The following is a 15,107-nucleotide window of genomic DNA, read 5'->3' on the forward strand; positions in this document are numbered from 1 at the left end:
TCAGTCATGAAAACAAAGAGAGTTTGTTTATTTAGTTTGTTAAGATCTGTCTCCTCTGATTTAAACTACACAGTGCACCTTTAAACAGAGATCCCAGTTTGACATCAAATCAAAGAGTGAGAGGGGGGAAAACAGCATTTTGCAGTCGGGGTATAAATAACTTTAGTTAGAACAGTTCCTTCTCACAAATCTTCACCTATGATTCAATAGCTGACTACACCCCCGGCCACAGTCTTGTCTAAAGGAGCCTGCATGTCTTAAACACCATTCCTGATATTATAGCTTGAACGCTCCCTCTGCTGCAGTATTATATTACACCCCTCCTCACCCAATCACAGCGCTCCCCCAAATCCTCCTGCCCGCTCCCCGCTATAAGAGCTCGTCGTCCCACTCTGGCAGACACCTCTCCTTCTCTGTGGCGCACGAGATTTATCGTCATACCAGCCCACACCTCTACTGCAGGCCACGCTCTTATTACCTGCCCTGTTTGTTGATGCTGTAGGGGGCTCAGTGGATTGAGGTCAGGGGTTATAACGGAAAAGTGTTGGAAGAGACGATGCGGGAAGAGGACTCCTCCCCAATAATGGACAGCGCGGGGAACAGCGAGGAGGAGACCGACCGTCAGCTGCCGCGGAGAGGCGCGAGGAAGCGGCGGGCGACAAGGAGGAGCGCGGACGAGGACGACGAGGAGGGAGACGTGGAGAGTCCGAGCCCCGAGAAGAAGAAGTGCAGGAAGAACTGCGACTTAGGAGGAGGCGGAAGCGCGGGGAGCGAAGGCAGCAGCAGCCCCGAGCTCTCCTTCGACGACCTCCAGACGCAGCGCGTGATGGCCAACATCCGCGAGCGGCAACGGACGCAGTCCCTCAACGAGGCTTTCACGTCGTTACGTAAGATCATTCCCACCCTCCCGTCGGACAAGCTGAGCAAGATCCAGACGCTGAAGCTGGCGGCCCGGTACATCGACTTCCTGTGCCAAGTTCTGCAGAGCGACGAGCTGGACGCGCGAGGGGCCAGCTGCAGCTACGTGGCGCACGAGCGGCTGAGCTACGCGTTCTCGGTCTGGAGGATGGGGGGCGCGTGGTCCTTGTCCACCACGTCCCACTAGATGGAGGATGGACTGGATGGAGCAACAGGTAGGCTGAGCGACTTTCACTTCACATCCTGCAGGGAGACGAGCGGTGCCAAATGTTCCCATGCGCATTTACGCACAGACTCCGGAAGGAAAATAAAGGCAATACAGTTCAAACAGGGAGACTTTTGCTGCAGTATTTGTTTGGAATACTCCCCAAAACATCTCTCAAATAAATTTAGTCTGTTTCATTTCTTCTTGAAAGGGGAGTGCAAGATTTCACCAGCTGTAACAAAACATAGATTCATGCTTATATTGCTGCCACATATAGATCACAACCTGCTTACATGATGGCCTATCTTACAATCTGAGTCCTACAAATGATATATTTCTTGATACATTTCTATATATTGGATGTTTTTCTTAATCAAAATAATGTTTCTTTCACAGATTATCTGACTGAAGAACGAGTGGGTCAGGCGGGCCCTTCTTCAGATTGAAGACTGAAACAGGCTCAGCCACTGGGCTTCAGGCTTCAGAAGAGAGCGGGCTTTTCATATTTCCCATTGCACGGACTGTAATGTTTGCATGGGGAGCACTTAGGACAGACAGGACGGATATGAAGAAAGAAAGACCACTGCGACTACGAATGTTGTGAAAGCAAAATGAGCTCGGAGGGACTGCTCAGTGCTCAGTTTTGAAACACGAGAGAAAAATGACAATTCATTCCACATTCCCTGTGACAAGGTTTCACAGCAAATGAAGTATCCTGTATTTATTTTTCTACACATGTGCGAAATTCCTTTTCCCCCCTCGCTCAAATAAAAGTTATTTATTTTTGGGATATCTCAGAATGCTGAATGGATCTGGTGTCTGCTCATTTTGAGTTTTGTAAATATTTGGCAATATCTTGAATTAAAAAGATGGAAAGTATCATTCTTACCTCTCAGTTGTCTGGATATTCATTATAGAGTTCAATTTAAGCTCTATAACAAGTAAACTGGTCAATTTCAAGACCATCAACTGAAGGAACGTGGGTGCTCAGACAGAAATTGTTTTAAATACCTGACATTTTTTGAAACAAACTCATTTCCCATACTCTCAGCACTTTGAGCCTATAGGCAGTTTGTTTTCTTTGGTTGTTGCTGAATCCCCAGTTAACTAAACCAAAGAGGAAGGGGGGGCAAAAGAAAACATCTCATACTCGTGGCTTTTTCTGTAGTGATTCCTTGAGCTCAGGGATCTGGGAAAGCCATAATTAGCTGGTGGTCTGTTTGAACAGGGTGAATGTGGAGCTGTGGGAGGCCTGCATGATATTCCCAGATGTCCTCCGAGCCACAGGTCAGCATGGGAGTCTCCTGCAGGTGCTGCAGCAGCCGTACCCCCAGAGCACAGACGGAGAAAAGGGTCGGACGGAGTCATAATGCAAACTGAATAATAGCCTGTGAGATTACATGAAGGCGTACCTGGAATTCTGATGTAAAGGAAGATGTTTTTCAAACGATCAAAACAAGATTTATAACAGTAATTCCATACAAAACATACAATGATGTATAATTCACAGAGAGAAAGAGGCAGCAGAAGTGCAACTGGTGTTCCTCAAATCAGCAGTGCTCATGGAAGAGAGAGAGAGAGAGAGAAAGACTTATGACCAAAAGAAAAAATGGCATAAATGATCCAGATCCATGCACTCAAGGTGGTTTAAAACATGCAAAAGGCCTTTATTTCAATGGCTAAAAATACACCAATACATGTCGGCTTGCACAGTTGCAGAAACCTCTTTTTTATTGTGATCAAATTCTTCCTAAATATTTTTTATTTTTTTGGTAAAATACATATCTTTTTGTTTTTGACATAAACTGAAAGAAGTATCCAAAGTTGTTCCACAAAACTCACCTTTCTACTGAAAATATAGAAATAGAGCAAAATAAAATGGCTTTAGTTCAGTCAGCTAGCGGGAGTTATTTGTTACTCTGGTGATGTCCTGCCCCAGTAGGCCAATTCTTACATATTGCACCTTTAAAGAAAGTGATTAAAATTCCCTGGATCTGTCTCTTTATCCGGATCCACACCAAAAGTTAACGGGGTCTATTCTGGGCCACGACCCATCCTCCATCCAAGTTAAGTGGAAATCTATTAAGCGGTTTTTGTGTAATCCTGCTGACAAACCAACTAACCAACAAACAGACAGACACAGGCGAAAACATAACCTTCTTGGCGGAGGTAATGAAATGATTTCATCATTGGGAACATTCAGATCCATGTATACATTAATCCTCTCTTAATTAAAGGCCCATAGACCGCACATGACAACCTGCAAAAAAAAAAAAAAATTTTCTGGACAAAATTAGATTCTTGGATGTGTTTAGGCAGTAGGACTATATAGATTAGACCAGGACAAGATGGGATTGCCATTGCCTCTACTTGTTTCCTTCCCTCAAACGTCCCATAATAGGGCATAATAAGACTATGAATGTTATGTTCACATACTGTACGTCGAGTTCCTAAAGGAATAAGCTAGTACAGGAGTACTGCAGTAATATGAAAGACTACTGATCAGAATGATGCGGTCCGTGTGTCTCTATAGGGTTGTTGAGGGATGATTATGGGAGCATTACTGTGTTTTTGCATCACGGCTTGCGTGCGGAAGGTAAAGCCATCAGCTCTGACCCGAGGCCCTCGCCAGCCACCGGGGGGAATCGATTCCCACCCTCTGATCACCGTGGCCATGTTATCTTAAACTTGAGGCTGTTGCTCTGACACGGAGGAATGTCACCTCTGAGACACGCACACACACATATATAGGTTATACACACACACAGGGAGATTTCTCACGCCTACCAAACAGGGAAATACATTCCACAGAGGACGGGGGGGTACAGGGCTCCTGCTCCTCAGCTCCTGCCCCCCCCTGCTTTGATGTTTGAAGGTAATGGGATGACCGCTTGTTATCAGTGTGAAGGCATCTGGTTCTCTGGATTTAAGTGTGCTATGATAGACTCTTTGATGACTGACACACACTCTCTCTCGCTCATTAATCACAGTTTATATCTCCTCGCTCTGCAGCCCTTAAACTGATCTAAAAGTCAAAGGTGCAGGCCTGTGAGCCTGTAAATCTTTGTAAAAATGGATTTCTCCCTCCTCTGCATCAGCCCACTGTGCTGTTTGTTTGGTATTTTAAACACTCGAGCAGAGGCCTACCTGTCTTACCTCTACTTTTTCACTTCCTTCAGCTCTCTGTCTCCCTCAGTTCAACCTTTCTCTGAAGTCCCCCATTACGGGGAAACGAGCCGGTTTACATTTACCCTCAACACCACGAGAAGAGAAGGGAGAGAGGAAGTTGGACTGACACTCACACACACATACACACAAACACACACACACACACACACACACACAGACTAGAATTGCAAGTCTGGTTTCAATTAGAGCTAATTATCTGTTTCATCTCAGCCTCAGGCAGTTAGTGTGTGTACGTTTAGGTGTATGTTTATGGATGTGTGTGTGTGTGTGCGTGTGTGTGTGTGTGTGTGTGTGTGTGTGTGTGTGTGTGTGTGTGTGTGCTAGAGTCTCTTTACTTGTACTGATTTTGACTCATAGATCTCAAATAAAGACGATCATACCTGAGGGCATCCTCTGAACTGAAATGAAATGTTGCTTTGCATATTAGTGTTATATTAGTGCAAACCTGTCCTTGAGTTTTTTGCCTTCAAGTCTATAATGGTTAAGGTATTGAATATGAACGCCTTATAGGAGCCATCTAATCAGTCTGGTGTAATGCTGTGGAGACACAACCAAATCCGTCCATACAACCTCCAGCCTGTAGCAGTTGTCACCAGGACATTGGGTGAGACAGTGGCTAACGCGAGCAAAAATGCTAAACTAGCATTAAGCAAGACAGTGAAAAATGCCCTGTTGTCTCCAACAGCAATTAATCCAATGTGCTAATTCATTACCTTAGGATGTCGATGAAGTTTTCGTTGTCCATGGAGGGTTCAGCTTCTTGGAACTGCTGGCTACAGGCTTGCTATTGTAGCTGAGGCTGCTGCTAGGGACTTGGCTTTTAGGCTATCAAGCACGGTACACTCTTAAGATTTGTGTTTGACCAGGTGTTACCTCAGGTTAGACACGTTGGCGTGTCCAACTTTGCATTTCGTGTTACAAATATTGTGTTGCCTGCATCCAGTATTGAATAGTCTAACCACACTGCGGCACATCATTGCCCTGACTCACTGTGATTTGAACAAGCTGCAGGGGTGACATACTCTCACTTCTATCTCATTTGAAGATGCACTCTCAGGTACAAAATTTGGCAAATTAGATAGTGATAACGTAATTTCGCTTGTACCCTTTACGTGTCATTTTAAAGTGGCCAATTTTTACACATAAAGTTAAGCTTACTCATTACGATGGAACCACTCAGCCTGTGAAGTCAGTTTTATAATGTCATTTGAAGCTCTGGAGGGAGAAAATAACCCGGATGATATCAGGCTTGGACTTGAAGCACGTTTCTTCATGGTAAGTGTACATTAAAAACATTTTGGAGGCAGGAAGGTCAAATGAAAGATGCCACTGAGCTGCATCATGGACATATAGGAAGCAGTTTATACTGGAAACTTAAAGCCTGGATATCACAGCCCCAGCTGCGTTAACTGTGATCGTTTTCAAATTCTCTACCATGTGAGGCACACAACTTTAAGGAAGCACAACAACTAAATCATTGAAGTGTCCTTTTAATGATGCAGCTGAGTGTGTGTGAGGCTTCTCTGGGCTCAAACATAGTATTTCTTAGAACAAGTAAAAAGGGGAGAATTGCAAGTCATTTGCAAGCAGGAAGAAATAGAGTGACAGGAGAGTGACAGAAAGGAAGTCGGGGCAAAAACCGGCTCAGTAACATAATGGGCACTCACATACACATTCCCTGAGGACGGTGCCAAATGCAGCCATCATCCTGGACCTTTGACCTCTCAAACTGACCCTGTCCCCGGACTACAGCGACCCCCAGCTGGACCACGAGCCACCGCATTCACTGCCACAAAGTACCCACTCATTTCACTAATCCCTCTCTGATGAATGGGCAGAGGTGATGGAGAATGGATTGTGGAAGAAAACATGTCTGATCGCAGTTTGAAAATGAACGTGGCAGCAAACAAGTGAGAAAAAGAGGAAGAAAAAGGCGGCAGGAGGAAGGCAAGAGAACTTATATGAATCCTCTCAGCGCTCTTGCCCCGGGGCTGTTTGTCTTGCAGATTGAGTTAAGCACAAGCCTCTTATAACTCTCCACATACCAGACAATATCACAGTGACCCCCGCTTTACGAATATAAACATACGCGCTTTATCAAAGACCAGCACGGCTCATTCAAACACATAGAGCTCTTTCTCCTAACTTAATTTACCTCGAACCTATACAAAGTTCCTTTATTGGATTTGAGCTGTTTTGAATGTCTAATTCTGGCTAAAATGGGGAACTTTAGGGGGGGTCTATTGATGGAGATTGTGGTTTTCTCCATGTTTACTTTTATGAAACCACACTGGTCTCTGTTATCATGTATAGATGAACTCTTAGCACGGAAAAGCCCCCAGGTCACGCACAACGCATCGAGTGTTATTTGTACAGAGAGAGAGCATTGTTTGACCCAACACAGGTCCATTCACAACGATGAGAGTGTGGCTTTCAATGTGGAAAAGTGTGTTTCCTTGTTGTGTTATTAGTAGAGGAGAACACTCAGAGTGTTGCATCATCCTGTCGAGTTTCCAAACTTTTCTCTGTTGTAAGCAGAGCATAGCCGCAGTTTACTGTCGTTCTGAGGGCCCCTGTCATGAGCAAGTATGCATTCACGCACACTCACATGGGTACAGTGAGGGATGACTTGGCAGTTAGCGCAACCCCAGCCTCAGTGTTGGTGTAAGGGGAGCAGTGCTGGGAGAGAAATAGAAATCTTCAACCTTCCCTCTGGTGTTCGCTGTAGGGTGGTCTCTGTCTTTCGTTCTCCACCTTCTTTATTTCTCCCTCCTCAGTACTTCCCTCATTAGGTGGTCGCTTTCTGTCTTTCCACCTCTCTCCTTCTCCCTCTTCCCCCCTCCTCCTCATCTCTCCTTTTATCTATCGTACAATCTCCTTCTCTCTGTTTAATACTTCCACTCTTTCATTTCCTCCTCTTCGTTCAAAATCCCTCTCTTTCTCCCCCCACCCCGACTTTTTGTTTACCTCCACACATAAATGAAATAACACTCATCATGCCTCACTGTGACCTCGCTGACGTTCGCCGAAAAGTGTGTGAGAGTGTGAGTGCGCTTTAAGAAAGAAGGAAAACCCCGTTGAGACAAAGAGAAAGATGCCGGGACCATAAGAAAACAAAGTCTTGCTGATGCAGTGATTATCGCCAGCCAGCGTGTTTCTAGCCAGTTGTGCTCTGATAATGTGTGTGTGTGTGTGTGTGTGTGTGTGTGTGTGTGTGTGTGTGTGTGTGTGTGTTGCAAAAAGCTTAATATTAGATCATTATATTTGCTTTTCTGACTGTTGTTTCTCTGCGTCTCACTTTCCTTCTCTCTCTCAGAAGGTGCCGGTTGTGTGATTTTATAAGCCTGGCGTTTGGTGTCACATGAACCATTTGCATGTTTTTTTCAGGTCCTGTAAAACAGGCCTGAAAGCCCCATAACTCCCTTCCCCTGGCTGCTCAGTGAGAGTTAGTGCCAACTTCCACACACACTGGAGTCATGGCACACAACAAACAGGAAAAGTGTAAAGTAACACCGCCTATTTTAAAAAAGAGGCAAAAGGTCTTATTGAGACCAAAAGCACATATAAATGCACGGGGGGAGTGTGTGTGTGTGTGTGTGTGTGTGTGAGAGAGAGAGAGAGAGAGAGAGAGAGAGAGAGTTATAAATAGTTGGATCATCTGGAGTACATTAGAGGTACAGTCTTTAAGTGAACAGGTCCGCTACCTGCAGCCACAGAAACCTCAGAACAGACACTGCCAAGCCCCCAGCTGGACACACACACCCACACACACACACCCACCCACACACACACACCCCCACCATAGCTTTAAGAGAGAGAAGAGAAAGAAATAAATCAATAAAGGCAGTAAGTCATTTTGCAAAACTAAGCTGAACAAACAGATGGGCTGAGAAAAAGTGCCTCACACCATAACACAACCTGACTGTGGCTTTAAGATAAACAGAGGCTATTAGCAAAAACACCGCAGGGGTATCAACTCTGCTATTAAATGGTGGGCCCGACGTGAATTTAGAGGGAGGGGAAACATAATGTCTGAACAAGGTTGTTTAGCTTACAACCGACCTTACACCACTTCCCGAGGCCACACATGAGCAGCACCTGCACACACTGATGGACAAATCCACACAAATATGTCGGGGAGGTTAGGCACTGAAATAATACAGGTTGCATTACCGAGCCAAAATGTTGCCATTAAAACCATTCATGTTTAATTACCTGTATTTATGCACACGCTACCCCTATATGCAAATCTCAACAGCCATTACTTGGATTATCTTTATATTTTCTTGCTTTCGCCGCCTCTTCTTCCAGGCTAAAAGGCCCCCAAAATCAGAAGTCGGTACAGGAAGTGGACCCTCCCCCCATAGCACATTTACACTGAAACCTGAGCCACAGGAAGTGGTCCTGTGCAGCATCTTGTCAGGGCAGACAAATTATTCACCATTTGAAAAAATGCACCTTTCTCTCTTCTCATACATTTTTCCTCCTCCCCCTGTGTCCCCCTCCTTGTCTTCTTCTCCACATTTATTGTTTTCATTTCAGGTCCTCCAGAGAGGAACAGTCAAGGAGACAAAAAGCTCTGCTACCTGCGTTATCTCAAAATGAGCTGCGTTCAGACTCAAAAACGAGCTGCTGCCGCTGCGGTCGCTCAGGCCCCAAAATTCCGGGAAATATTCTCCTGCGGTGTTCCCTGAAGACTTGTGGTATTCCTGCCCACAGTATCCCCACAACGCTTTTGTGGAATTTCCTAAATGGATGAAAAGCAGTTTTATTTGAACTCTTTTGAAAAGTGAAACATAGATCTATCTTATCTCTACATGGCTGGATTGTTTTACTGTGTAAACCCAACTGTGAAAAGGCTGAGGGAGAGAATAAAAAGGACAATTTTGTGCTGGTTTTACAAGAATAGAATGAACAAACAATAAAACCACCCAGTTTAACACATAATGTGGGCGATTAACACGGTCAAACCTCCTTCCAGTGATCTCACCAGAGAGTCCACGAGTCAAAGCAGGGTGGAAAACAGATTCATGTATTTTCAGAATTGTATATAATGATATTTGATGGATTAATTGGTAGGGTGTTCTTGCATAAAGTTAACGGCAACTGGGCAGAATTGGAAGGCCTCTATCGACACATCGCTGATGGTTTCAACGTGTGACTGCCGCTCCTTCTTTATACACAACTGTTCCTGTTGATGTGTTGCATAATTTTTCATTTTTTATACACCTGTAATTTAGGGGTTGCTGTGGCTGAGGTGGTAGAGTGGGTCACCCATAAATCTGAGGTTTGATCTTGATCTGAAGACGTCCTTGAGCACAAGACTAAACATCAAACCTTGTCATCATTGTGTATGTATGCACATGGATGAATGAGAGACTTTGACGTGTTTTGTCCAAGTCTAATTGGAAACACAGTGTAAATACAGTCAAAATGTGCTTAAAACTCATATATAAAAGTGTTGAATGCCAGACTTCTTTCATAGACAACACATTTTTGGCTGTAGATTATGTAATTGTAATCAAGCGATATCAGAATTAAAGTCCTTCTACTTAATCTTTCCCTCATTGCCTGTTGGTCAGTGTGCAACATTCTTGGGACTTCGGTCTGTACTGAGCAGTCATGTGGCTTGTTATTCTGTCTTTGTGCAATGTCATACCAAATGTTACTCACTGCGAAGTATGTTCCCCACAAGGACAGTAAACTATCCAGCTCATGTTGTGCATGTGTGACTGTGGTGAGCCGTGGACCACAGGGATGTACACACAGCACTAGAATGACACAGTTGTTGTGCACCAGGAAGTGTCCGCTCTCCTCCTCCTGCCAGGACTGTGACTGTGTGGATTATGTGGAGGTCAGGAAGGGGAGAAGGTTGTGTTAAGTGGAGTTTGGAGGAGCAGCGGCCAAACACACTTTGCCCTCAGGCGAGTGGTCCAGGGACAATTGAGGGCACACATACCCACAAACGGTTGATTCTGGAGAAAACATCTTGCCCCATTAATACCCACACTGCCTCAGGCTGCTTGGCCCACTGGCCTACCCTGGCGACCCTTGTTACCGTGGTGATTAGATATTGGGGGCCTTCATCTGCAAACATTTAGCCAGTGTCACCCCTAATCTACCTTCTGTCACCCGGCCACCACAGGCTCAGCAGTAACACACACATACATGCAACTGAGGACACACATTGTGCCACATAATTAACAACTGACAAATTCATACATCTTCCCTCTGCTACTGCTGTCGGGTGAAAACCTTCCAATGCTGATCTATCTTTAGGAGCTAAAGTGACACTATGCCTCAGATATATTTTGAGTATCAAACTCTCACCCAGTGTGGCTGTAAGATGTTTATAGTTTCCTCTTTGACAGAAAACAGTGGCTGTGGTCAGCCTGAATTCCTCTCAAACTACTCCACCAGCATAATCCACTCCTCCATTGCCCATCCATACATTCAAAAGCACTCATATTTTTGCCAAAATATAACTACAGACAGGACATTTATTGGAACTGAATTACTTGACAGAACAATGTGTCATTATAAAAGCAGTTTGTAAAAGTTGTGGATGGTAAGATTGTAGAAACCAGGGGCTGTGTGCTCTGTGCTATTCAGTTAGCTAGATACTGAACAACAGCGCTGACCATATCCAACCACCTCATGTCTCACTCACATGTAAGAAGACATCTGACATTATCATAAGGAACATAAACAACTAACATGGCTATTGTTAGTATTCACCGCTGTCAAGCTAGTATGTTAATATTGAGAAATTGTGACAGCACTTTCTCCTCGATCACACAAGAATGGAGGAGAAAGTGTAAATATATGGCTTGCGCTAACGATAGCTTTAGCAGTATATCCGCCTAGCCTTGTGGAAGACTCCAGTCATGTGCACTGAGTGCATAGGTCAGAGTGTGTGCAGGCAGACAGGTACGCAAGCAGAGCGACAGGTAGTCTGTCGGGTCTTTTAAAACGGGCTGTATGAGACGATTGGAGGAATGAAACAGTCACAGAAGCTGGATATTTTTCTTGTGTTTGTCATAGCAGTGGATTTATTGATTTCTGTCGAGATGTTAGGAGATGTTTCTAACAAAAATGCTTTAATTAAACCTTGTAAGATGATCATTTATCTATATATCTAGTTATCAAAAGATACATTTATCTAGTATCGCAAGTGAAGAATTGTATGCTTTATGGGTTTACAAAATGCAATCTGCCACCCTGAAATTAAGGCTGATTTTGGTGTGTTTGAAAAGGTGACATTTTGGATATTTGAGGTTTCCACCCTACCACAAAGATATGTACCTATCACACGGATTTCCTTCATCATTAAAATACCATTGGCCGTCACATTCCACCTCCTGACCTCTGAACTATGACACACGGGTCCTCCTCCTCCAGGCCAAACCACCATGGACACTGTGCCTCAGGTCAGTCATTGGCTTACTAAGCAGAGCGAAAGAGTGTGTTAAGTCTGGAAATAAATAAATCACTCCTTTAAATGGCAAATATATTTTGAGTTGTTAAGGGACTCACTAGTCATCAAGCAATTGTGGGTGCACCAAAAGCAGCCAAAAGGTCGCCCAAAAAACGTCTTAGTATTCACCACAACAGTTTAAGTCTCCTCTTCAATTTGCCTAATGTGCTGTTGGATCAGGGATCTGCACACAACCTCTTTGGCAAAAGTATTTCTCATTAAGGGTGATGGCACAGGTAAGACACACAGGAACTGCTCCAGTAAGGCCAGAGCTCACACTGTTGGAGACCACAGCAAGACAAAGAGAGACAAAATGTGGTATAATAGCACATTTCTCACCACTAATCAAAATTCAGTACAAACCAGAACGGGCCTGAGACAAATGCGCTCTAGGCAGCGGCTTACCCCCAACAACAGGAAGGGACCTTATTATCATAATGGCCAATTTGTGGCCAAAGCAAAAACTGCTTCACTGTGCATGTGAAACACCTGATTGATGTTTCAAGAGAGACTTGAAAAAATCTAAAGGCTGTTATATGGTTTCCTTTTTCACAATGATGATTCACAGTGGCTGCGATCAGCCTTAATTCAGTCAGTTACAATGCATTTCCATAGTTTAAACTTTCTTTTGCGACATGTAATCTACATCGGTGTCAGATGGTATGTTGTGACAAATACTCATAATTTCACCCAAATATGGCTAAATATGCCCTGCTTCGAGAGGAGTTTTGGAGCTTCAAGTAGACCGACAGGGCTTTGAGGAAGCTGTACGTCACCTATATGTGACAATCATACTATTTCCAGGTTGTCTCATCTTGTTGATGGTTGCATTAGCTTTTTACTTCCACTACCTCCGTCCATTTGTTGTTGGTTTGGCAACAAGATTACACAAAAATTACTCAACAGATTTATTTCCAAGAAACTTGGATGGAGGATGGGTCTCGGCCCAGAATAGACCCCATTAACTTTTGGTGTGGATCTGGTTAAAGAGACAGATCCAGGAATTTGTTCTCACTTTCTTTCATTGCAAGATGAAGCAACTGCAAAGTTGGGCCTTAGCGGATGTTTACACTGTACTGAGTGCCATTCTGATCAACAGTAATGGACTCTACATACTGTTTGTTGTCTGCTTCAGTTGTTCTCACTTTGCAATTTGCTGCCAGACTTTCGGCCACAGGAATGTAATTCTCTCAACCTTTCTACTCAGTATTTTATGTATGTGGATAATTGTTGTTGTATTCTTCTTATAGATTGATGGATGTATAAACTATGACTGCCATGCAATACTCTTGTAATACTTCTTATTCAACCAACCAGCCTGTAACAGCAGTTTGTGATGGTTTGATAGAGACCTCTAGTGGTAAAGATACAACACTGCAGGTTAGGAGGTTAGGTTTGGTTAGGACTGAGGGATGGTTGTGCAAAAACTACCTAAAACATGTGTTTGGAGTCCTTTGAAGAAAGTGCAGTTGAGAAGTTTGAAGACGTAGCATGTAATGGTAAATCTGTTTTGTATTTGCTGTGGTTACTTTTAAAAGCCAGACATTGTGTAATGGTGAGCACACATGCAAAACAGGTTGATCAACATGCTACTGCTACTTATTACCCACATATGGGAGATCACTTTAACTTAACTTTGGTGTAGCCAGAGAACTTAATGTAAAAACACCAATAAGCTTGTCACATGTGTTGCTCACAGCAGGCTTGTTAATCATAAAACGTGGGTATAAAGTCTACAGTCATAACCTGCCTGTGTGTTTCTGTGAGTGTGTGACAGACTGACAGTGAAACAAGTGGTAAGACAGAAGAAACATGAGAAGGCAGGGGAGGTCTCTTTTGTATGCACATGGGAGTTAGAAGAATGGGCTGTCTGGTGAGTTCACTCTGAGTTGCAGTGAAGACTTAATTTTGTTTCATCCTCACCTGCTGTGTGACCCAGCCGGGGCTCAGTCCACCTGGAGTCAGGTGCCATGACCCAGAATTACACAGAGAGCTCTTGTAGCTAAAAATCTTCTTCGCACACTCAAGGAGTTGTTGTCTCTGCCTGTTTCAGTCCCCACCTTCCTGCCCTCTCTTTGCCAGGAATTGAAAGCTACAGCCCAGGTGCCACTCGGGCAATGAATTATGCAATGGTTTACAGGTAGCCACTGGTCAACCATGTGGTCAGACTGGTCTTCTCATAATGCACTTATTTGACTGACAAGTGTAGTGTCAGGATGACCACCGTTACGTTAAATTGGGCTACAAGTTGAATTTGGGGGACCAATGTTGGTGCTGATTATTTGGTGCCTATTTTTCACTGTGGTAAACCTGAGTGAGAGATGTCAGAAAATAGTAAAATATTATTATTGTTTTTGGCTCAATCAGTCGTGACTGTCACTGTATTTGTGACATGCTTTGTCTTTATTGAGCATAGACAACAACAATACAGAAAACAAAACAATAATACAGGACATGATATGTATATATATATATATTTGATAAACCATTACATCAGAAGTCTATATAATCAATAATAAAAATAATATGTGAAAAAAATGAGAAATGACATAAATTAAATATATTCTTCTTATTTATAGATAAATAAGAACAAATACATTGTGAAGGGTTTTTAAATTATGTTTTTTTATATTTAATACATTTAATAGGTTGCATTTAGATTTTAGGTTTACTGAGAATAACAAAAATGAACCTGCCATCAATTTTATTTTATCAAAGATGAAGAGCCTTAAATGATTCCTAAAGGTTTCACAGTACTGTAGTGTTTAACAAAAGTTTAAGTTCTATCTTTCTCTCAAGCAAAAATTTAAATGATCAGACCGGTCAGGGAATTGAGTTTCATAAGGTTACAATATATAAACATAAGAAAATCGTAAGAAATATGTCGAAAATATGTTGAATATATTTTTAAATGAAAAGAAGTTTAGGCTACAGTGATAGAAAGGTAAGAATGTGGAAAAAACAATGACCAAGCCATGTGCAAATATCCACAGTATAAAGAATATGTGCAGTCAATCAAACTTCATTTAAACAGCAGCTTTCAGACAAATCAAAATGCTATTCGTTGCTTTACAGGTGATGGAAAACGCATGCGATATTAAGAAATCAAAAATGGATGAACGTGCACAGATAAATATTCTATTAATTGTAGTAAACATCAATAAAACATATCATAAATGGTTAAATATTCCTGTATTTGGGTCAGTCAGTCGTGATTATCGCTGCATTTGTGTCCGTCAATCAGTCACGGGTGTGTTTCTGCGTCATCGCTCTCCAGCCAATCGCGTGGCGACTTCCAGAAACGGGGCACCCAAGACA

The 15,107-nt window shown here is 43.1% G+C and overlaps 1 protein-coding gene across 1 annotated transcript; it reads left to right on the forward strand.

Annotated features, from left to right (window-relative positions):
* The first annotated feature begins 425 nt into the window (after positions 1 to 425).
* Positions 426 to 2,005, forward strand: LOC311272343 (twist-related protein-like). Its single transcript, XM_084378692.1, has 2 exons — positions 426 to 1,133; positions 1,520 to 2,005. Exon 1 carries the CDS (start codon positions 557 to 559, stop codon positions 1,103 to 1,105), a length of 549 nt encoding a protein of 182 aa, XP_084234818.1. The 5' UTR covers positions 426 to 556; the 3' UTR covers positions 1,106 to 1,133; positions 1,520 to 2,005.
* Positions 2,006 to 15,107: the final 13,102 nt, after the last annotated feature.

The sequence above is a fragment of the Pagrus pagrus genome (genome assembly GCF_965226575.1).
Source record: "Pagrus pagrus genome assembly, chromosome: 17".
Taxonomy (NCBI): domain Eukaryota; kingdom Metazoa; phylum Chordata; class Actinopteri; order Spariformes; family Sparidae; genus Pagrus; species Pagrus pagrus.